General features: G+C 53.4%; 1 protein-coding gene across 1 annotated transcript; it reads right to left on the bottom strand.

The window, feature by feature from the left end:
- Positions 1 to 1,397: 1,397 nt before the first annotated feature.
- Positions 1,398 to 15,332, bottom strand: STK11IP (serine/threonine kinase 11 interacting protein). The gene is made up of 24 exons (XM_060016044.1): positions 15,045 to 15,332; positions 12,766 to 12,971; positions 12,479 to 12,553; positions 12,105 to 12,200; positions 11,599 to 11,706; positions 11,402 to 11,473; positions 10,256 to 10,382; positions 9,922 to 10,025; positions 9,697 to 9,792; positions 9,403 to 9,444; positions 9,060 to 9,206; positions 8,798 to 8,882; positions 7,947 to 8,243; positions 7,569 to 7,774; positions 7,145 to 7,261; positions 6,869 to 7,046; positions 5,290 to 5,514; positions 5,092 to 5,195; positions 3,957 to 4,054; positions 3,686 to 3,864; positions 3,407 to 3,488; positions 3,133 to 3,203; positions 2,409 to 2,656; positions 1,398 to 1,696 (listed from the first exon to the last, which is right to left on the bottom strand). Exons 1-24 carry the CDS (start codon positions 15,103 to 15,105, stop codon positions 1,547 to 1,549), a joined length of 3,174 nt encoding a protein of 1,057 aa, XP_059872027.1. The 5' UTR covers positions 15,106 to 15,332; the 3' UTR covers positions 1,398 to 1,546.
- Positions 15,333 to 21,485: the final 6,153 nt, after the last annotated feature.

The following is a 21,485-nucleotide window of genomic DNA, read 5'->3' on the forward strand; positions in this document are numbered from 1 at the left end:
AACGGGCAGGCAGTGCGCCCAGTGGTTTGCTGACAGCGCAGGTTTGAAGTTATATTAGCCTGGACTCATCAGGTCTCCTTACTGACGAGATCTTGGGCAAATCATCCACCTCCTCTAGGCCTCAGTTTCCTCACCTGTAACAAGATGCCACCACCTCCCAGGACCCCTGCGTGGAGCAGACTGTCAACACTGAACTCAGTGCCTGGCACGTACCTGCTCCCAAAATAAGGCCCACCCATTAGTTCTCAAAACCACACACACACTCAACCAGAGCCAGGCTCTGGGGCTCAGCGGGAATCCCCACGCTCCCTTCCCAAGCCCTTTTACCAGGACCTCTCTACACGAACGTGTGGGAGCCACTACTCCCCTTGTGTTCATTCTTGGGTGCAGGAAACAGATCCCTACTCAGGCTGGGTCAAGTCAGAATAGGGGTGTATGTAGTTCGGACCCTTCAGCGGCTCATATTCGGCTCAAATTAGCTTAAGCCGAACAGAAAAAAGGAGGGGCTCCCCTTTGGCTCACATAACCTAAAATTCCAGGGCTATCTGCCTGCGGTCACTCTGGACCCAAGGACTCCACGGACACCACCCAGACTTGGCCTTGCTTGCCCCACCTCTCAGCTCTGCCTCCCTGTCTCGGCATGGTTCCACCTCCCCTCAGGGCCAGCAGCTGCAGGCTCGTCCTCTCAGCCCTCCTGGGGGAAACTTGCGTCTTTCTCGGCTGTCCCAGCAAAAGGCCAGGACTGGGCCTTGGTAGAGGCCAAGCTGGGCCACAGGGGAATTCCTGAACCGATCACCACAGCCACAGAGACACAGGGAGAGGAGTGGCGTCAACCCAACCAGGCCCCTGGGCTGAGTGAGGCAGTACTGACAAGAAGGCAGGAACGGAAACCACCAGGTGGCTGCCCTCCCTCCACAGCCCGGCTCCACGAACCCGCTCCCCAGTCGCACTCGTATTCAGCTCCCACTGCCAATGGCCTGAGAGTCTCGTTAGTTCCCAGCTGAAACTCAGGAGAGTGACAATGTGATTGTCCCAGCTCTTTGTTAGGCAGTGATTTCCACACCAGGCCTCATGACAGGTGCTGCTGGCTGAGGACTGGTGCCCATAGGTAGGAGTCCTACTGGATCCCATCAGAGGGGGCAAAAAGCAGGGTTGGAAGATGGGGTCTCACAGTTCAAACAGGCTGCTTGGCCTGTCCGTTGGGGAAGAGCCATGGGCGGGGCAGTTTCTGTTAGAAGTAGTAGGGGAACAGCAGGCCTCACGAGTGACACATCCAACTGCTCCCATGGCATCCGGAATGGAAACAACTTTATTGATACCTGAGAAAAAGTGCAGGAGAAACACTCCTTCTGACCACTCAGCCCGTTCCCTCGGGCCAGGTCATCTGGAGGCTGGACCAGTCCTCTCACCCTGCCCCTGAGTTTTGGGTCATTTGGGGCCTTGCTGACCAGTGCCCAAAGGCCAGAGAAGTCCGCAGCCAGAGTCTGGAGAGAGAACATCTGTAGCCGTGGCTCCTGAGGCCAGGGGCGGGACCAGCATGGCAGCGTCACTGGCCAAGGTCTAGAGCCTCTTGGGTCACAGTTCGAAGTCCGATGGAAAACAACTCCTCCCAGGGCTCCCGGATCCAGGCCAGCAGGGCCGTCAGCTGCTCCGGACACACAACATGGAGTGCCCAAAAGCTCTCCAGCCGGGACACCTGGCAGACAACCGGTAGTGAGGTGAGACTCACAAGGGCCACACCAGAGCAGGGGAGGCAGGGAAGGCCTCAGGAGGACCCACTGCCCCTCCCTGGTTCATGGCCTCTTCTCATCCCCAAGCCTGTGTCACTCCCCATTAAAGATCCTGACTCTGAGTTTTTTAAACAGAACCCAACCAGCCTTGACTGAAGGCCCCAAAAGGGCTTTCGCATCTACCACCTGGTTTCTTTAATCCTCCCTGTTTCCAGAGTATCATCAGTTCTGGAGTCAATTCCAAGGAACTGCCTGGGCTTCAGTCCTGGCTCTGCCACTTGTGACCTGGGCACGTTGGTTAACATCCCCAAGCCTCAGTGTCCTCAACTGTCACTGGACTAATAATCGTAGTACCTCCTCGCGTGGAGGCTGAAAGATTACACGGCTGGCACACGGGCCCCAGCAGACACGAACTCCAAGTAGCCGGGTGCTTCCGGAGGGCCTCCCAGCTGACACAAGGCTGGGCTTCAAGTCCAGGGTGTTTCTGCTGCCTACAACTGCCTCCCTCCCTACTGTCCAACCCCCCCGTGACAGCCTCCCGGTTCCCTGCACCCTAATCCTCTGTGTTCCCCCCTACCTTGACTGCCTGTGGTAAGTTCCATACAGCCCGACACACACACACACACACACACACACACGCACACACACTGCCCCTGTCCCTCTCACACGCTCCCACACCTCGTCGTAGAAGACCAGCCGCAGGTACTCTGGGGCCACGCGATACAGCAGCACGGAGCTCAGGCTGCTGAGTGCCTGCTGCTCCCTGACACGCACTGAAGGACCTGGCTCGGGGGGTGGGGCCTTCTCAGAGGCTTCGCCCGATGCCGCTGGAAGAGGGGGCTCTGCCTGGGACCCTATAGGGTCCTCCTCTAACAGGTACAGGGTGGACAGAGTCAGCAACAGGGACACAGGGCAGGTAGAAGGCCCTGGAGGGAAAGAGGCAGGGTGAGGCCTGGAGGAAAAGGCCATGGAAGAGCCCAGACCCCCCGGGCAGCGTCCCAGCGCTGCTCAGAAGAGGAGTGACCACACTGAGGCAGCCACAACGCGGCCTGTGCCTCTGGGGGCCAAGGCCCCCCCTTTCCCAAACGCCAGGGCTCTCCAGCCTCCAAGACCGCTGAGGCCCAAGACGAAGGGGACCTGCCTGACCACCCCACCTCCCCGTCGGAAAGGACCAGCTTTCGTCTTCACCACAAGGAAGAGGTGGAGCAGACCCAGACGATCTGGGCCCAGAAGCAAAGGTCTCTGAGCCACGGACGCCCCAGGGCACCTCCTGGCCCCTCCCAGAGGGGCAGGGAACACCAAGGCTGTTATTTGGGTGGGAAGTCCACATCCCAGCACTGAGAATTGCTACAAAGGCACGGAGAGGCGCTGGGGGGCTGGGGGGCCGGGGCAGTGGCCTCACCTTCAACCAGGAATGCCCGAAGATAGAAGAACCGGAGAGGCTCCAAGGAAGGGTCTGTCTCTAGCAACGGCCTGGGGAGAAGGTGGCAGGCCCAGGAAGGAGTAGTCAGCCAGGGGATGGGAAGTACCACGACGGGGTAGAGTGGGGAGAAGGCCAGGCCCGGGTCAGGAGGCATGGGCGCTCAGGGCCCGACCAGGGGCTTGTGGAGAGAGGGCCTGTGCTCCACGAGCAGCGTCTGGGCCTCAGCCTGGCCTCAGCCTCCTTATCGACTCACCAGAGCCGATGCTTCGGGGTCACCTCCTCCTCCGTGGCGCTGACGCTGCTCCTCCGGGTGGGGGGCAGAGACTGCAAGACATCTGGACAGAGCCAGCCAGGGACAGGGATCCCTCAAAGACTCCATCCCAACCTCTCAACACCTTCCCATCCTCTGCACTGCGGAACTTCCAAGAGGGATGGGTCCCGTTACCTGGCTGTCTCCGCTGCGGGCACCAGAGCTGGCGCTGTGGCCCTCGGCCCCCACCCCACCCTCCCTCCTCCCCCTTCCCTCTCTCACCCGTAAGCTCCTCCAGGAAGGCCTGGCAGTGCCTGGCATCTCGGGGCAGCAGGACACAGCCACCTGCCCCGGCCGCCCACTCCAGCCGCAGGCTCTGTCCTGCCAGGCCCAGCTCTATGCTACTCAGATCCTGCAGGGGAATGGCCAGGGTCGGCTGCAGCCAGCCAGCCGGAGGCCCGCTGTGGAGACAGTGAGGGCAGAGCGGCAGGAATGAGTGAGAGCATGGGGGCCCCGGACGGACCCCTCCCTGGCCATGGCCCCGCTCACTCACCGGATCTCCCCTGTCACCTTCAACACGTAGAGCCTATGATCAGACACAACCGCGAGACACAGAAACTCCCCAGGGTGCCCTGCCAACACCACTGGCACCTAAGGGGAAGAGGAAGTTGATGTGAAACAGAGAGAACTAGAGAGGCGGCTGCCAGGCTGAGGGCCGAGCTACCGGTGACCCTGCGCGTCCATCCCAGGCTCTCCATCAGCCTTGCTCTCTAGCCCACAGCCCCGCCTGCACTCAGACCCACGGCAGGCTCTCAGCAGGTCTCCCTGCCTGTCATCTCGCCCCCTCCAATCCACCCTCTGACAGAACAACTGTGCCCAAACAAAAAACCAATTGCCGCTCCCCTGCTTCCAAGGCCTGCAGTGGCTCCCGCAAGACTCAGGGTCAAGTCCAAACTCCGTGGCCGACACAAGACAATGCTCCTGCATGACCCCTGCCTGCCTGTTCAGACTCCTCTCAGGAGCCCCACCCTGTGGCTGTCCCAATCACAGCCAGTTCTCCCCACTAGCTACTCTCTCAGGCCTCCATGCATTTGCTGCTTCCTTGTCCTAGAACATTCTTTTCCTCCCTCCTCTGTAACTCATCCTTCAAGACTTAGTTTAGCCACCACCACAGGAAGGGGACGCTTCCCTGGCCCACACAGGCTGGGTCAGATGCCCCTCTACGGCCTGAGTCTGATTCCAGCACCTTCACACCGCGTCATGACTGACTGCTCCTCACACCAGAGGAGAAGATGGAGGGCGAGACCCATGTACTCTAGATCCTTAGAGTCCTGCAGGGCTCAGAGCTCCACAGAGAGGGTCTGATGGCATGGGGGATATACAATAATGGCTGGAGACCCCATTTACTAAGCGCCAGGGGCTGCACCAGGCAGCCTGCAGACATCGGCTCTCACGTGTGCTCCACACCCCGTGAGGTAGGCAGTATCCTCCCCGTGGTAGAGGGGAGACAACGGAGACTCAAATACCAAAACATATTCACAGCCACACTGAGAGCAGCTGCCGGAGTTTAAACCAGAAGCCAGACCTGGAGGCTCCAGCACAACCGCCTGGACACACTTTGCTGTGGTGGAAACAGGCGGAAACCCTGGTCAGTTGGGGCCACAGGGCAGAGCCAGGCTGACACAGACCTTGAGGCAGCACTGGAACTCCTCTTGGGCATCGGTGAACACCTCAACGTCCAGGAAGAGCCGGAGTCGGTGGTCCACAGAGCGGAGGCCACGGCGCTCAGGGGCTGGCGGCAAGCAGTGGGCCGTCAGCCTGCACCGGCCACCCTGGCTCCAGTGCCCCTCCCCCGAACATCCCCGTCTCTGTTCGCCTAGACTCACGGGGGCTGAGGCTCCAACTGTGGCGGTCACGGGAGGCCGGTGCCTGAGATGGGGCACTGCCGGCCCTGGTGCCGTACGCACTGTGGCCAGGAGGGCCATGGACGGGGCTCGGAGACTGCGAGGGGGCCGGCGATTGCTCTCCCTGCCTCTGTTTCCCACTGGGGGTTCCAGGGGACAGGAGAACCACGTGATCACTGCCACAGTTTGGACACACAGCAGGCGATTCTGGAGGGAGGATGGGCACAGTCCCGTGAATCACACACACAGCACCACACCCCCTTGCTGTGCTCACAGCACTCCCTCCCCACTCCCCCATCTCCAGCTTCACATGCTAGCTCCAGGCACTCCCAACCCACCTGATGCCCTCTGCAGGAGCGGCTGCTGACCAATCGCTCCCCGCCCCAGTGAGGGATGAGCAAGCCCGGGGCCTCGGCCCACAACCTCAACACACCCTGCCTTCTCATCTCAGGTTGTCTCAGAGAGGGCCAAACTCAGCCAGGCCTTGCTCTGGGTCCCTCTCACAGCCTTGGGCTGGGCATACACTTGATGTCTGAAAGCCCCAAATCAACAGATAAGGGTCCGATTCCAGGCTCCATTACTTGAAGGCTGTCATCTAAGCAACTCTGACAAGCCACCTAAGCGCTCTGTGCCTGGTGCCTCATCTGTGAGACAGGGATGATGATGGTATCTATCTTAGAAGGTGGTCAGGACGAGGGAATGGAATCGGGTAAAGATTCCAGGACACAGATCAGCGATGAGAAAGGAAACATTCTTTGAGCAGCTACAACGCACTGGGAACGTGCTAGACCCTTTGACGTTGTATCAAAACTCTCCTGAGGGCTTCCCTGGTGGCGCAGTGTTGACAGTCCGCCTGCCGATGCAGGGAACACGGGTTCGTGCCCCAGTCCGGGAGGATCCCGCATGCCGCGGAGCAGACTGCGCCTGTGAGCCATGGCCGCTGAGCCTGTGCTCCGCAGCGGGAGAGGCCACGGCAGTGAGAGGCCCGCGTACCGCAAAAAAAAAAAAAAAAAAAATCATACATTTCAACGCAGGTGTTACCAAACATATTTCTTTCTTCTTCAGTGTCTTCAAAGACATGGCTTTTGACTGGTCTATAATGGAAAAACCTCTCGTCTTAGAGAACAGGATGTGAAGAGATGCCACGAGGCACTACTGGGTATCAAGTAGCTCACAAGGTCAGTCAGGGAAGGACAGTCTAAGCCAACTCCCACAGCATCCTACCCAGCGGCAAGACAACCCAGCACTGCAGTGGGGGCTCAGGAGGTTTTATGTAGTTTCTGACATATTAGTCAAAAGAAGGAGGGAAAGGCTCCAAGTTATGAAAAATTAATGGGTATGTTTAAGCAGTTACAGAGACAGTATTTCCTGACTTTAAAGGGGGAAAAAGGATGTAATTTCTTTTCTTTCTTTTTTTGGTTTTAATTTTTCCTCCAGGCAGAAAAGTTGGTCCCCGCTCCTTTCTGCCCTAGGGCTCCCCCTGCCCATTCCCACCTCAAAACCATTTTCCCTGAAGCAGCAGGAGGCGCGTGGGTAGGGAGGTCAAGGGCAGGGCTGGTACCTGTCTTCCGGAACAGAGGCCTCCAGCCTTCCTCACCGTCCAGTCCCGATCTGGGCTCCTCTGGCTTGAACTCGTGGCCACAGCGCAGACACTGGAGTCTGCCGCCGGGAGGGTCCCTCACCTCCCCAAGCTGATGCTTCCCCAAGGTGGCTGCTGGGGTCAACACAGCCAGCAGCTCCTGAAACAGGGCAGGCCAAACAGCGCCGTGAGCAGGACCCCAGCCCTCGGGCTTCCAACTTCCCGCAGCCTCCTGGGCCCCACGCCAGGCCCCGTCACCTGGACAGCGGCCTGGGCATCTGGCTCCAGCACCACATAGCGACGCAACTGCCGCTCGGGGCAGATGTAGGAGAAGCGGAGAACAAGGACGGGGCCCCCAGGGCGTGGATCTGAGCCCTGCGCAGGAAGAGGGGGTCGGAGGGATGAGGGTTATACTGAGAGCGTGGAGGAAAACAAAGCTCTGGACTCCATCAAAATGCTTTTGCTGACCGCCATGCTCCAGCCCAGAAGCTCTGCTCCTCAGCCCAGCCTCCCAGGCCGCCTGGGGCCCACCTTGCCCCGCTCAGCGCCCCTCCGAGGCTCTAAGCTCAGAGAGAGTGTGGGAAGCACGCCGCCCAGTGCCTGGCGCCCGACACCATGCTGTCGGAGCCGGCTCCCATAGAAGCCCAGCACCGCTTCCAGAAGCCCGGCTCCCGTCGCTCACCTCGGGCACCGGCTCGCTCTGGGTCTGGGTCTCAGCCTCTATCTCAGCTGCCTCCAGACTCTGGAGCTCAAGCCGTTCCAGGGTTCGAGCTGCTTGGAGCTCCACCTCAAACAGGTGGCCAGCAGTGACCCAGAGAAAGCATTCCCTGCCCCGCAAGCCCTCGGGCCCCTCCAGGGGACACACCAACATGGGGTGGCAGAGCTCCACTGAGGAGAGACCAAGAGAGGGACCCTGTAAGGAGAGACAGGCAGCCAAGACTCTGCCCCCCGTGGGGTGGCCGTCCATTCCCAAGGGGTCAGCCACCCCGCACCTGGGGTCTCCTAACTCCCAGACACGCCCCACCACTGGCCCCAGCCTCCACGCCCACCGCGCACTCACCCTCCACTCCGCGTGGCTCCTGCCCCTCCTCCTCCTCCTCTTCCTCTTCCCCTCCCTCCTCTTCCTCCTGCGGCTCCGGCTCTACCCCGACCTCCTCTGCCTCTTCCTGTGCAGACTCCATCTCAGGGGGCGGAGGGCTGCATACAGTCTCTGGGCTCGGGGTGCCCGGACGCAGGGTGCCTAGGGCAGGGGTCCCGGAGGCCTGCAGGTGATTCCTGTACTGCAGCCAGTCACGGCCAAAGCGGTCCCGGAAGCTGTTCATGAGCTCCAGTTCCCGATGCTGCTGCACAAACCACCCTGGGCAGGCGGGGGAGAGCAGCTTAGCGAGCCCGGACCGCCACAGTCCCCGGCGGCCCCGGCCTCTTCTGAGCGTGCCCCTCAGGGTGAAGGAAAAGGGGCTGCGACGGCAGGGGGAGAGCCAGGTCAGAAGGAGCACGGCCCAAAGCGCCTTCTGTGGGACACCGTGGTCACGTGCGACTCAGAAGCACGCAGCACCTGCTGCTTTGGGAGACTGGACAGACCGAGCAGCACATTTAAGGTCCTAAGGCATCCTGAAGAAACTACTTAAGTCTCGTTTAACACAGCTTTTCCCAGACTGATCGGGCCATGGAATCCTTTCATCACCTGACCTCTGACATCCAACAAAAACAGTGTTCTTTGAAAAACCCTTTGATAAGTGCTGCCCAGGAGCAGTCTCTTCTCTCTTCCCCAGACTAAAAGGAAAGAGGAAGGACGACGAGGCCCCTCACGATGCTCCACTCCACCAAAACTAAAAGTCCTCCCAGCCAGAGACTGGAGCGCGCTGGACGGGGGGGGGGGGGGGGGGGGGGGCTGGCGAGGGGCTAACTCACCAGCCGGGGAGGGGTCCAGAGTCCGGGGCTCCGGGTCCGTATCACTGGGTTCTGAGATACTCGCCCGCCTCACACGGACTCGGCTCTGAGGTTGGGTAGAGGGACCACATTCTATGAAAGCCAGGGGCCTGACACCCAACCTGCCCAAGATACACACCCACAGGCAAGGATAAGCCCTTACTTACTCCCAGTGCATTGGCTAACCAGAGCCGCCATTGAGGCACCCAACCCCGGGCACGAGGCAGCCTAGGACACCGTTTACCTTAACCTTACGAACCGGGGGCTGGACCACAACGCCCCCCGACGAGGGGCTGTCACTCAAGTCAGCGCCGCCGGAGGTTTCTGTGGTACTCCCCACCGGCCGGGGCAGAGGTGGGGCCATGGGGCCAAGGCCTGAGGATGGGGAGGTCTGGCGTGGGGCAACAGGAAGGAGAAAGAGGTTGGAGCCAGGGAGCACCTCTGTCCCGCCCGAGCTCGCTGAGAGACGGGACCCGCTTGCAGCTGAGCAGGCAGCCCCCTCCTGCACAGCCCTCTATTTTCCTCAGCCAGTGCCCTCCCTTCACATCCTCCCAAGTCGATCCCGCCATCATTCCCACCACACGAACCTGAAAATCAGTCAGTGACAAGGCCTTCCCATCAAGAAGGAACTGAGTGAAGATAAAAGGGGAGGGTAGTGTCGGTGGGGAGCACACGCCCTGGGGAGCCCCAAACCAGGGCTGGGGGTCCTCCTAGCCCTGTAAGCACCAGCAGGGTCGGCGAGGGGGAACAGCATGATAGGCAGGGGGTCCGAGGCCTTGGTCCCTAGCCTAGGGATGGGGGTGGAGAGGCAAGAGGGTGCAGGGGCTGGGGAGGCCTGGGCAGGAAAGGGAAGGCAGAGCAGACGCGGGAAGACCACTCACCCCAGCAGCAGCGTCCCTGGCACGGGGCGACAAGCACCGGGCGGTGGCCGCTCGGTGCTCAGGGTGGAACCACAAAGGGTTCCCCTCCAGGCAGAGCTGGGGACAGGAAGAGGAGGCTGAGGCAGGCCTCGGGCACCCCCGTGTGAGGAGGGATGCTGAGCGGCTCAGCATGGGGGCGAGGGAGGGAAGGAAGGAGGGGCGCAAAGCTAGCTCCTGGGTCCTCACCTTGCGGAGCTCAGCCAGCAGCCACAGTGGCGACAGCTCCCTGTGTCTTTCCAGCAGGTTGTAGGCCACATCCAGGTGCCGCAGGTTCCGCAGCTGCTCCAGGCCTGGGGCAGGGGTGAGAGGGGAGGAGGGGCATGCGGGTGAGCAAGAGTGGAGGGGGTGGGGGGCACAGCAGAAAGGCCAGCCTGGGCACCTCAGACCTGCCCGAAGGCCGCATGAGAGGCTCTGGGGGCACACGGGTCCCAGGCCGCCCTGAGTCTCACACTGCCGCCGTTCCCCTCCACGTCTGCCCTGTCCTCCCCTACAGTCTGGCCACCCCATCTCCCCCACTCACCGTGCAGGCTCTGGAGCTCATTGCCTCGTAGTATCAGGGTCCCCAGAGCAGCCCCCGAGGGTCCCATTCTCGGCACCAGACGCAGATGGTTATAGGAGATGTCCAGATGGCAGAGCTCAGACAAGTCCTGGGAGCGGGTGGGGGTGAGGAAGATTCTCTCCTTGACCAAACTCTAGTCAGGCTCCTCTGAACCCTCTTCTCAACTAGGCCTCAACCTTGGCCTATAAAGACTGTCAGCACAAATGATTTCATCTCCCCCACCTCCCTCCACATGAAGGCTTGCACAAATCTACCAGTTTCCGATAGCTCCAGAATGACAACTCCAGTCCCCTTACACTGCTGCCCAGAAAAACTCAAGGCTGCCAGAAGGACTTAGTTTGCTCCAGCCAATGCCTGAAGATAGGGCCCAGGTCTCCCAGCCTCCATGGGACTTCGAAAAGTGCCAGTTAGCAGACCAGACAGGTTTCACACAGACCAATGCCCGTTTCCTGCTTTTTGTAAATTTCCACTTCCCTGACTTCAGAGGAACTCGTCTAGAGTTTGGTCAAGGAGAGAATCTGCTCAAGGCCCCCATCGTCCCCCTTTCCACTAGCTCACTCTCCGCTGAGAACGCCCCCCGATGCACAAATCAAACTTCAGTTCAGTTCACGCTGAATAGCTTATTACTGATTAAAATAGTTTTACTACTAATCAAATATCACAAATAGTTTATTACCATTTTAACTAGTATCCAGCTTTATCTAACAGGGAGACATGGGAGAAGTGTCCTTCATCCTCACCACGAAAGCTACCCTTTTCTGAGCTAGGCACTGGGCTAAGTAACATCAGATACCGTTCACAATCATTTTAATACAATAAAAGTAGATACTCCTAGGATGTGCACTTTACAGATAAAAAAATTGAGAGACTAACTAATTTGTCCCAAATCACACAGGGATAGGAGTTGAGATTTGAACACTGCTTTGTCTTATGCTGGAATCTGTGCCTCCAAACAGTATCACCTCCCAGAATGTGGCTCCAAGGGGGTTAGGGGCCTGGGGGCGAGGGCAAGGGCAAGGTGGGAGCAAAAGGAGTCCAGGAGAGAGGGTCAGAGCGGAACAATCAGAGGCCCCAGTGGCTGGGGCCAGCCAGGCTGTTCCTACTCACCATCAGGAAACCCTCACAGTCCTGGACCTGATTGTGGCTCAGGTTCAAGAAGCGCAGAGCTGACAAGAGACGCTGAGGGAGGATGGGGAAAGGAAGTGGAAAATGGGACGCCCCCAGGCAGCCAACTGGCCCTCCTCCCTAAGGACCCATCCCTGTCGTTCCCCAGCTCCCCAAAGCCCCTTCTGAGGCTCACTCACCAGGGAGCTGTCCAAGGCAGTCAGAGTGTTGTAGCTGAAGTCGGCAGAGAGCAGAGCCAGCCAGGGCAGGGCGGAGCAGAGGTCCCCACCGCAGGCTGAAAGGAGCTCCTGCGCAGGCAGGCAGGCGCTGTTACCTCCACTCTCCCCTCCCTACCATGCCAAGACCACGCTCTATCAGCCGGCCGTTCATTCACTCTTTATACACTGAACTCAGTCTGGAGATGAAGACTTAAAGAAAGCCCAGGGCCCTGTCCCCAAGGAGTTCACCGTGGGCAGAGCGGGGAGGCAGACATGAGGATATTGCATACAATATGCTAGGTGTGACTGTAAACATACGGACAGGCACAGAGTGCTGCAGGAACACAGCAGAAGAAGCAAGGACACTGGGTCCAGAGGGAGGTGGGAGGCAGGAGGCAGGGAAGGCTGCAGAGAAGGGGGAACCCCAGAGCTTGGTCCTCCACATCTCTCAGGACAAGGCATCCACGTTCACCCCTCACCCTCCTCACCTCTAATGCCTGGAGGCTCCTGCTGCAAATCAGGGTCTCCAGCTGGGAATAGATGGCACGGAGGCCATGGAGGCAGTGGAGGGGGACACCTCGGAGCTGGGGCAAGGGAAGGGAGGGAGGGAGGAAGACTGAACTTCACAGAAGACAGAGGTCTCATCCCCGCCTCCCAACAGGGAGGCAGGAAAAGATGATGAAGCCACCTATGGTTCAGGGCAGCATTAAGTGGATGAGAGTGGGTGGCACAGCACTGCAGAGCAACCAGCACACTCAGGTCTGCCCCCGACACCCCACCAAAAGAGGCCACATCTCTTTCTCTGCCCCAAATGGCTGCTCATGCTGGGTTTTGTGCACCGACATCCCCCAACACCCCATACCTCCAGCTGCCGAAGGGACTTGAATGGAAAGATTTTGATGGGCCCTGGGAGGCCAAGACCTGGGACATGGACCAGCTTAAAAAAAAACAAAAAAAAAACACTCAGGTCACTGAGGTCCAGCACATGTCCGTTTCCTTGGCCTCTCTTCCCTAGCACGGCCAAGCACAGCTCTCACCTCATCTGAATCCGGGCCCTGCAGACTTCGTGCACTTAGGCCGTACCCCCAGCCCCGCCTCCACTGCTCTTTTGGGCTTTTTGTATATCCTACCCCATTCCCACCCCAGAACCTTGAGTGAAAGTGTTTTCTGCAGCACGTCGAAGAGGAACTGAAGCTGGAGGATGACGGGAGAGTCGGCAGGGTGGGAAGGCAGAGCCACAAAGCCTGTCTGGCCAGGGCCCCATGGCCCCAGGTGCAGCTCAAATACGTGGTTCAGCTGCTGCAGTGCGGCAGTGAGCAGGCTCAGGGTGCTACGGCCAGACAGGACTGCATCCCCTGTAGGGAGAGGGGCAGACAGGAGGAGCACATAAGAAAAGGCTCTTTCCTTTTATTCTAAGACTTGTGACCCCAGCATACACCCACTCCAACCCGTACTGTCGATCCTCCACTACAGGATCAAATTTTTACCTCTTCCTTGCTCAAAAGTCTTCAACGGCTCCCCTCTACCTTCAGAAACTCCTAACTTTTCAGCCTGATATAGCAGACTGCTTCGCTACAAGACTCCAACTTTTCTAAATATTCCTTCACCTTCTGCTCAAAAGAGCCGGGCCTACTCACAGTGCTGGAAATACAGTCGACTTGGTTCCCAGCTTCCTCATTTTCTGACACACCCCCTTCCACTCTGCCCAGCTTGAGACGTACCTTCTCTCCCGGAAGCTTTCTCAACACACAACACTGCTGAACTTTTTCCCATAATCACTCATTTTACATTAAAGTTGATTGCTTTATCTGTATTTTTTTTCTGATTGCAAAAGTAACATGCACACTTACAGAAACTTTCAAACAACACTAAAATGCATGTCATGGAAATAACCACTCTACAGCACTAAGGTATTGTTATTGCTCTCCATGTTAAAACTGCTTTCTCCAATGAGACTCTCATCCTTGAGGGCATCTTTGGTATTCATTACTGCAACTAAAAAAGTACAACTACAAGGTAGGCGAAGGGAATTTTTTTAAAGTTTTTTGAAAAAATAAGGATTGACTAGAAGGATTTTGCAGAAATAGTACAGACAGGTCCCTCATACCTTTAAAATTTAATCCCCAATGGTTATAGTTTATATGGAGTACAATATCAAAACCAGGAAATTGGCATTGGTACAATGTGTATATATAGATCTATGCTATTTTGCTACATGTAGATTCCCGTAACCACCACTACAATCAAGATACAAATCTATTCCATCACTGCCACACTCTCCCTCCTGCTACCTCTTTAGTCACTTGTGTCCCTGCACATGCACGCGTGCACGCGCACACACACACACCATCAGCCCTAACCCCTGGAACCAAGTCAGATTTCTGCTGAATTATCAAATCCTACAACCTTGTATGAAGGATTTTCTATGTACTAAACACTGAGGAGATACAGACAAGGTTCAAGGATTCTCCCCACCCTCAAAGAGCCTCCCAGTCTACAAGCAGAGATAAGACATGTGCACAGTTAATACTACAAGCCAGAAAGTAAAAATGCTATAGAGATTCCACAGATACCATCAATAGGAGTGCAGAGTGATGGAAGGCAGCTAACGTTGAGTAATATGTGCCAGACATATGTTACTTCATTTAAATGTCATCAGAATCTCCTAAGAAGCACTGCTAACACTCTCTTACAAATAAGGAAATTGGACTTAAAAGAAGAATCTCGATTGAGATCATACAGCTGGTAGGAAGTTGTCCATCTGATTTCAAAGCCAGGACTTGTTCTACCACAACTAATGCCATCCATTACTGAACAACGACTATGGCTCCACTGTGCCCAGGCTCCGAGGAAAGAAATTATAATAATTACTACCAATTTTGAGCACTTACTATATATGCAATCGTTGTTCTAAATGCTTTATGTGAATTAAAATTAATCCCCATAGCAACCTTTAAGATAAGTACAATCATTATGTCGTTCTGCTGGTGAGGAAAAGTAAGGCTCAGAAAACTTAAACAATTTGGTCAAGTTTGAAAGACTTGGGATTCCAACCCAGGTGGGTCTGACTTCAAATCTCGTGCTTTTAATTATGCTAAACTTAGTGCTTTGCCACAGAACGAGGATTATGACCAGTCCTTGGTCTCGAGGGGCTTACGGCCAAGTAACCATCACTTCCCTCTGAGAGTATCAGAGAACGCATGAAGGAAGTGGCACTGGAGTTTGGCCTCGAAGGATGGCTAAGGTCTAGACTGTCAAAGACAAAGAACAACAGAACGAACAAACCCCAGAGAAGTAAAGAAATGAATTCTTCGACACCCAAACCCTCGGAACCCTAAACAGCTGTAACCCCACGACTCTTACGGGGCGTGTCTCTGGAAGGTAGGAAGTACCCCATCTCGCCCCAGCCCAACCAGAAGTCTACCCACCGGACTCACGCAGCAGCCCAGCGAGCTTCCACACCAGGGAGTCCCGCGGGGCGGTAGTCATGGCCACAGGACGCTGGGGGCGGAGCCTGAACAAAGAGGAAGCGGAAGAGCTTCAGGTGGGTGGTAGTGCCAAAAGGCCAAGACGTCCGCGCAAACCGAGGCCTCGCCGAGAGAAAAACAAACAAAAAAGAGGGCGAGTAAGAGCTCCTCCTTGGTGCCCTTTCAAGGAGCATAAGGTCTGGCCAGCCAGACTGAGCTTTCTGTATAATCCTGCCACCAGCTCTGCAGCCCTGCGCCTATCAATAATGGGCAGGAAGTCCCGCCCCGGAAGAAAGGCGCGCGGGAGGGACGGCCGTAAAGCAGGCCTCCGCTGCCGGAAACCACGCCCTAAGTCGTGCGAACGTGTCGGATGGGGGGCGGTGCCCGCTGGTTCTGTCGAGGGCGGGGCTTCTGCGGCGGCAGCTGCTTGAGCCCAGACCACTGCTGCAAGTTGGGCTTCCGTCGACCGCACCCAGCTGTGGGCTCCGCACGTGCTGAGACGCCCGCTGGGCTCGGCGGTGCTCCTCCGAGCCAGTGAGGAAAATCTGACTCCTTGTTTGCAGACTGGGTGGGGAAGCAGAGTTTAGAGAAAAGGAATTTTCTGTTAGTAAGAAAAAGACTCGTCCAACGTGAACACTCCTTTTTCAATTAAAGGAGAGCATGTCCGCCATGGAGGGACTTTTTTTGACATCTGTGTGAAACAGCTGGAGCTGGCGGAGGTGCCACCTCTGGGGTTTCTTTGACAGTTTTACTTAATCTCGCTCCAGACTCGCTTTTCTTTTTTCCTTCATCAATATCGGGCTTTCTCATTAGCGATTGTTAGCCCTCCACGTGCACCTCGTCCTTTGTTGTTGTTGTTGTTTTTACTTTGTTTTCTAACACCTGAATTTAAAAGTTGTTATTGTTTCGGGATTGAAAATGAGAAAACGGATTCACAAAGCTTAGGTTACTTGGGAAGGTCGTTCAATTAGTAACCGATATTGCTGAGACTGCCAAGTTCCCGTTGTAGCTTTCACCTGGCTCCCGGTCAAATAACAGACATCGACTACAGAATTAGATTAAGAATAATGTCTCTTAACAGAATTTCTTGTTTTCAAGGAGGCTTTGTTTGTTTGGTTGGTTGGGTTTTTTTAATGTAGTGCCCAATTTTCTGATTTATTTTCAAAATGAATCGTAAGCCAGTTGAGAGTAGGAATAAGGAATAAGGTCATAGGCATCTTTATCCCAAGTTGCAAAATTTGAAGGATCTTCTTTTCTGAAGGCAAATTATTTGAAATGGCAAGTTATGCCACTAAAGCACACAGTTTGGCGACTATGGCACACTTTGTGTGGTCTGAGCCCAAACCCTAAAAGGCAGTGAAAGGGACTACGAGGAAGCACGTCATGATCAGCGAAGCAGTATAAAAATATGAAGTAAAAGTAGGACCTCGATATATATATATATTTGTTTTTTTTATTGGAGTATAGTTGCTTTACAATATTGTGTTAGTTTACCCTGAACAGCAAAGTGAGTCAGCTATACCTGTACATATATCCCCTCTTTTTTAGATTTCCTTCTCATTTAGGTCACCACAGAGCATTGAGTTCCCTGTGTTCTACAGTAGGTTTCAATATATTTTTGTTGAATTATTAATCCCATAAGGGTGATGATTGTCAGTCCCTTTTTAGCAATTGCCTGGAACCCGGGAGGGCGGGTTCTCCCATACTGTTACTGTTAATTCTATCCTTTTTAGACAAGAAGAGACAGATTCTTTTGATGTTTGTGACATTGTAGTGCTTTGAAATCAATTTCAGAGGTGCCTCTCCAGCCCACATCGTTTTTCACCATTCACGTGGGTAGCTCCTATAGCCATATTTGTTCTGCATCCCCTTGAATGTAAAAGGGGGACAAAAAGCAGCAAAGAAAGCTGAACTACAGAGGGAGAGGAAACCATCTCCTGAGAGAAGCAACAAGAAGAGACCAAGCAGTTCTTTTCTCCAGCCCTGTGTGAGGCCCACTCCCCTTTCTGCCCTTGGCCTGCAGGGCAGGCCTTGGCCACCTTCCAAAGAATTCTCCCCACCCCACCCCTTTTTTTTTCCCTAAGTTAGTTTGAGTGTATTTCTGTAAAGTGCTACCATAAGGACCTGGACTAAAACAAAACCTTTGCAAAAACTTAAAGTCTGAAAGGGGAAAAAATTATCCATTCACCATAACAGAAAAAGAGAGGACCTAGAACATTTTGAGAAATATGCCATATATATATGAAGAAAACTGGAGAACTTTAAGGACATTAGAAATGACCTAAGTAATTGAAAGATAACATGTTCCTGATGAGAAGACTCAGTATTATAATGATGTCAATTTAATGCAATTTCCATCAGAATTTCAGTGGGAAGATTTTGGAACTTGACAAGTTGATTCTTAAATTCCTCTGGAAGACTATACATATGAGCACTGCCAAGAAACTTCGAGGGAAAAAAAGAATAAGAGGCACTTAGAGGGGACTTGCCCTACCAGATAACAAAATGTCCTATAAAGCCACAGTAACCAAAGCAGCATGATACTGACAAAAAGATGGACAAATATTGACAGAAACAACCAAGATTACATGGGGATTTTTTTTTACTATCCATGATAAAATTGATTTTAATGGTATAAAAAAAAGTGAGTTGTTCAATAGTTTTGGGACAGCTAGCTGTCCCATCTGAAAAACACTAAGTTCCTTCCCTTACACCACACCCATGAAATTCCAGGAGGATTAAAGAGCTAAACATTATTTTAACAATTAAATCTAAGGACTCTTTAAAGTTCAAATTTCAAAGTCACCTCTTAAAGAATTATTATCTTTATTAAAAAGACATGCAATGCCATTTCAAAAAAAATTATCCTTAGAAAGTAATATACAGGGCTTGCTACTGCATAATTTCATGTTACCATGAATGAAATTATGTTCCTCAAAGAAATGTCATGACATCATGCTCTTAATTGACAAACACTCTTCTGAGTTTTATTCCACAGGAATAACACTCCACCTAAAATCAGAAATGTGCATCAGGTTTCAGCCCCATGTTATTGTGTGAGGAGGAAAGTGAGTTGTAAGCGGCTGCCACTGGTAGCTTCCCTGCCACCCCTAAGTTCCCTGGGGTGGCATCTGCAAAATGCTTGTTACCAAAGGGGTAAGGGAAGGTGTGCTGGTTATAACTTAGGCAGCAGGAATGGAGAGAAGGAAAGAGAGGGTATCTTCATACAAGAATGACAAAGTCAGCTACCGGAGGATACAAACTTCAGCATCCCGGGTCAAAGCTTGCTTGTTTCTGCTGCCTTGGAGCAGGCAATTCCCTGGACTGTTGCCCACGGGGGAACAGAAGTTTACCTTTAGGACATGAGCCACTGTCTCTGATCTGGACCTCACCACTCTGGTGCTACAGACTCCTGCAGCAGATCGGATAACCGAAACCTAAGGATTCCTCCATAATGAAAATTTCACACTTGAAATTGCATTGTGGGTAGGGAGGGTGAAATTGCATGATTTCTTTGTTTCCTCAACTAGGTATCTTCATGGATCAGGAAGGCAGCAGGGGAGGGGGGCACAATGGAAAGGAATGAAGAGGTGCATATCACCTCCAAAAATAGATTTTAGTAAAAGAGCTTGCACTAGTTTGTCTGTGCGCCTGGCCCCCTCAGCCCCAGGACTGAGTGGTCGGAGGCAGTTCTTTCTATGTTAGTAACCACATACCATGTTTCTTGGCTCTGCTGCCAGACTGAGCCACAAAAGACTGGTGCAGGCATTGATCGAGTCACCAAAATCAAACATATGGGACAAATAAGCAGTACTGGAGGAGATCTGGCATGAGAACTCTGCTTTGGACCGTGACCAAGCATCCTGCCTGGTTCCAGGAGAGACTGAATGTGAGGCGCACAGAGGGAAAGCTGGAGAGGCAGAAGCCAAGCTCAATGCGAAATCAGAGAAGCCAGAGCCTGAGAATGGCTGGCTGAAAAGCCACAAAATAACAATATTTCAGTGACCCAACAGCAGCCATGGTCACCCAGCCCAAGAGGAATTTGCAGTTCTGCACAAAATATATTGAGGGATTCCCTGAGTGGCTTTATAGAAAACCTGAGGTCACCTGAGGGTGCCTTTAATTCTTTTCATTACCTAGCCTGGAAACCCATGGAATCATCTGAGAAGGGGGTTAAGAAGGGCTATAAGAAAGATCGGCCTTGTGCTTAATTCAGAACACAGAAAGGAAAAGATGAGATGAAAACTACATTCCCCATTCCAGCTGGGGAATTCCAGCAAAAGCCTGATTGGAAATGTGAATGGAGGCAGCTATGGAGAAGAGAAGAAAGCAGGCAGAGTCTCGGAGAGGAAGAAAAAGTCACTGTTTCAGGCATAACCCAGGGAAGGCCTGTGGTAAAGTCAGGTACTTATGTGCCAAGTGTCTTCCATCTCAATTCTGCCTACACGCAGGGCTGAAGAGACGAGAGAAATGGTCCACAGCAAGGGAAGAAGCTGCAAATGGAATAGCAATAAAACCTGCAGACAAGCGAGATCAGAGGGATTAGGGTCTCCAGGACCAGGGGAAGGGGAAAGGCAGAGCCTGCTTGGGAATCTCAGAGCCTCTGTAGAACCTCAAATTCAGAGCAGTCTTTCATTCTTTCATTCGTTCAACCAACATTTACTGAGCACTGACTATGTGTGAGATCCTGTGCTGGATTCCGGGTAAACACTGGCGACGACAGTATGGCTCTTGTTCTCAAGGGCTGGCAGTGTGGTGGAAGAGAGACTCCTGTAATCACATCTCAGCATTGTATTCGCTTCCTATTGCCGCTGTAACAAATTCCACCAAACAGTTGCTTGAAACAACACGTATTTATTATCTTATAGTTCTGAAGATCAGAAGTCCAAACTAGATCTCACTGGGCTAAAAATTAAGGTGTCGGCGGGGCTTTGTTACTTTCAGGAGGCTCCAGGGGAGAATCTGTTCTCTTGTCTTTTCCAGCTTCAAGAGGCTGCCTGCTTCCCTGGTTCATGGCCCCCTTCCATCTTCACAGCCGGTGGTGACTGACTGAGTCTTTCTGACATCACATCACTCTGACACTGACTCTGCCACCATCTTCCCCATTTAAGGACCCTTGTGATTACACTGGGCCCACCTGGATAATCCGAGGTAATCATCCTATTCTCAGGTCAGTTGATTAACAACTTTAATTCCATCCACAATCTCAATTCTCCCTTGCCATATAACATAACATTTTTAACTAAATAAATTTGACATATAACATTGTGTAAATTTAGAGTGTAGGTATAACATTTGCCCAGATTCTGGGGATTAGGACATAGACATTATTGGGGGAAGGGGCCATTATGCTGTCTATCACAAACATGATGCATGTTATGGTAGAGACAGTGCTATGGGAGATGGGTCCTGTCCAAAACTGCCAACTGAATACATGCTGCAGCCTCTACCTCCCATCCCAAATGGTTAGAAATAACAGAAAACATATAAAAATAAGTAAATAAATTCATAATCATCCTGGACAAAAAGGAGAGCCCGTGGTGGGCCAGAAATCATGAGGAATCCCTGAAAGAAGGATGGCAGGTGCAAGTTGGTCAGAGGAGAAAACCACAGCTCAGAATGTGCATAGCAGCAGAGTACCATAGGAGCCGCAAGAGCGCTCTGTGCCCAGAGAGGGCGGATCCTGAGAGGTCCTGGGCTCAAGGGCCATCCACAGCGCACTGATTTTTCAGCATGCCACAGCACGTCAGCCATTCCACACACACTCCCCCTTCTTGTCTCCTGGGGCCACGAAATTCCAGCAGGATTATCTGCCTTCAGGTAGGAGCAGTGGATATAAGATCATTAGATGGAGAGAAAGGACAGTGTTCCTGGTGACTGGTGGCACGTAGGAGGTAAAGGGAGCACCCATTTGCAGAAGATGAGCTGCCAGGACACCCTACCTCACAGCATATGCCGCTGCCAACGGTAACTGACAAGGTTTTGATGTACACCATGACATTATCTCATACCCCCTTTGCCAAGGAGGGTACAAACAATCAGACTGGAATCTGTGGTAAAGGATGAGCTTCCAACCAATAATTACCAAACATTGGGAGAAAGTCAACATCTTAAAAGAGATATCAGTGCATAGAGGAACTTTCATGCAGTGAAATAGATCACAGAGCAAGACCAAGACTTTAGAATAATTGTAGCATTCTTGAGTGGAAAAGGATATCACACTGATTGTTTTAAATCAACTGAAAAATTGAACATGATTCTGAAGCAACAAAATCCTCAAAAGAATGATCAGAATAAGCACAGCTAAAGGGTACATGTGTGACCCGGAGGACTGAGTAAATATGTTTTTCTATCACATAGCACAACACCAAATATGCCAAGTATTTTATTTTTTTAAAGGCT

This window comes from Delphinus delphis, chromosome 7 (assembly GCF_949987515.2).
Source record: "Delphinus delphis chromosome 7, mDelDel1.2, whole genome shotgun sequence".
Taxonomy (NCBI): Eukaryota; Metazoa; Chordata; class Mammalia; order Artiodactyla; family Delphinidae; genus Delphinus; species Delphinus delphis.

Excerpts from the sequence above, each read along its gene's own strand:
- STK11IP (XM_060016044.1), bottom strand. The coding sequence starts at position 15,105 with ATGACTACCGCCCCGCGGGACTCCCTGGTGTGGAAGCTCGCTGGGCTG. Across the intron at positions 9,207-9,402 it reads TGTCACTGACTGATTTTCAG|ACCTCCCCATCCTCAGGCCT; the intron begins GTTCGTGTGGTG and ends GCCCCACGCCAG. Across the intron at positions 7,262-7,568 it reads AGAGCGAGCCGGTGCCCGAG|GGCTCAGATCCACGCCCTGG; the intron begins GTGAGCGACGGG and ends CTTCCTGCGCAG.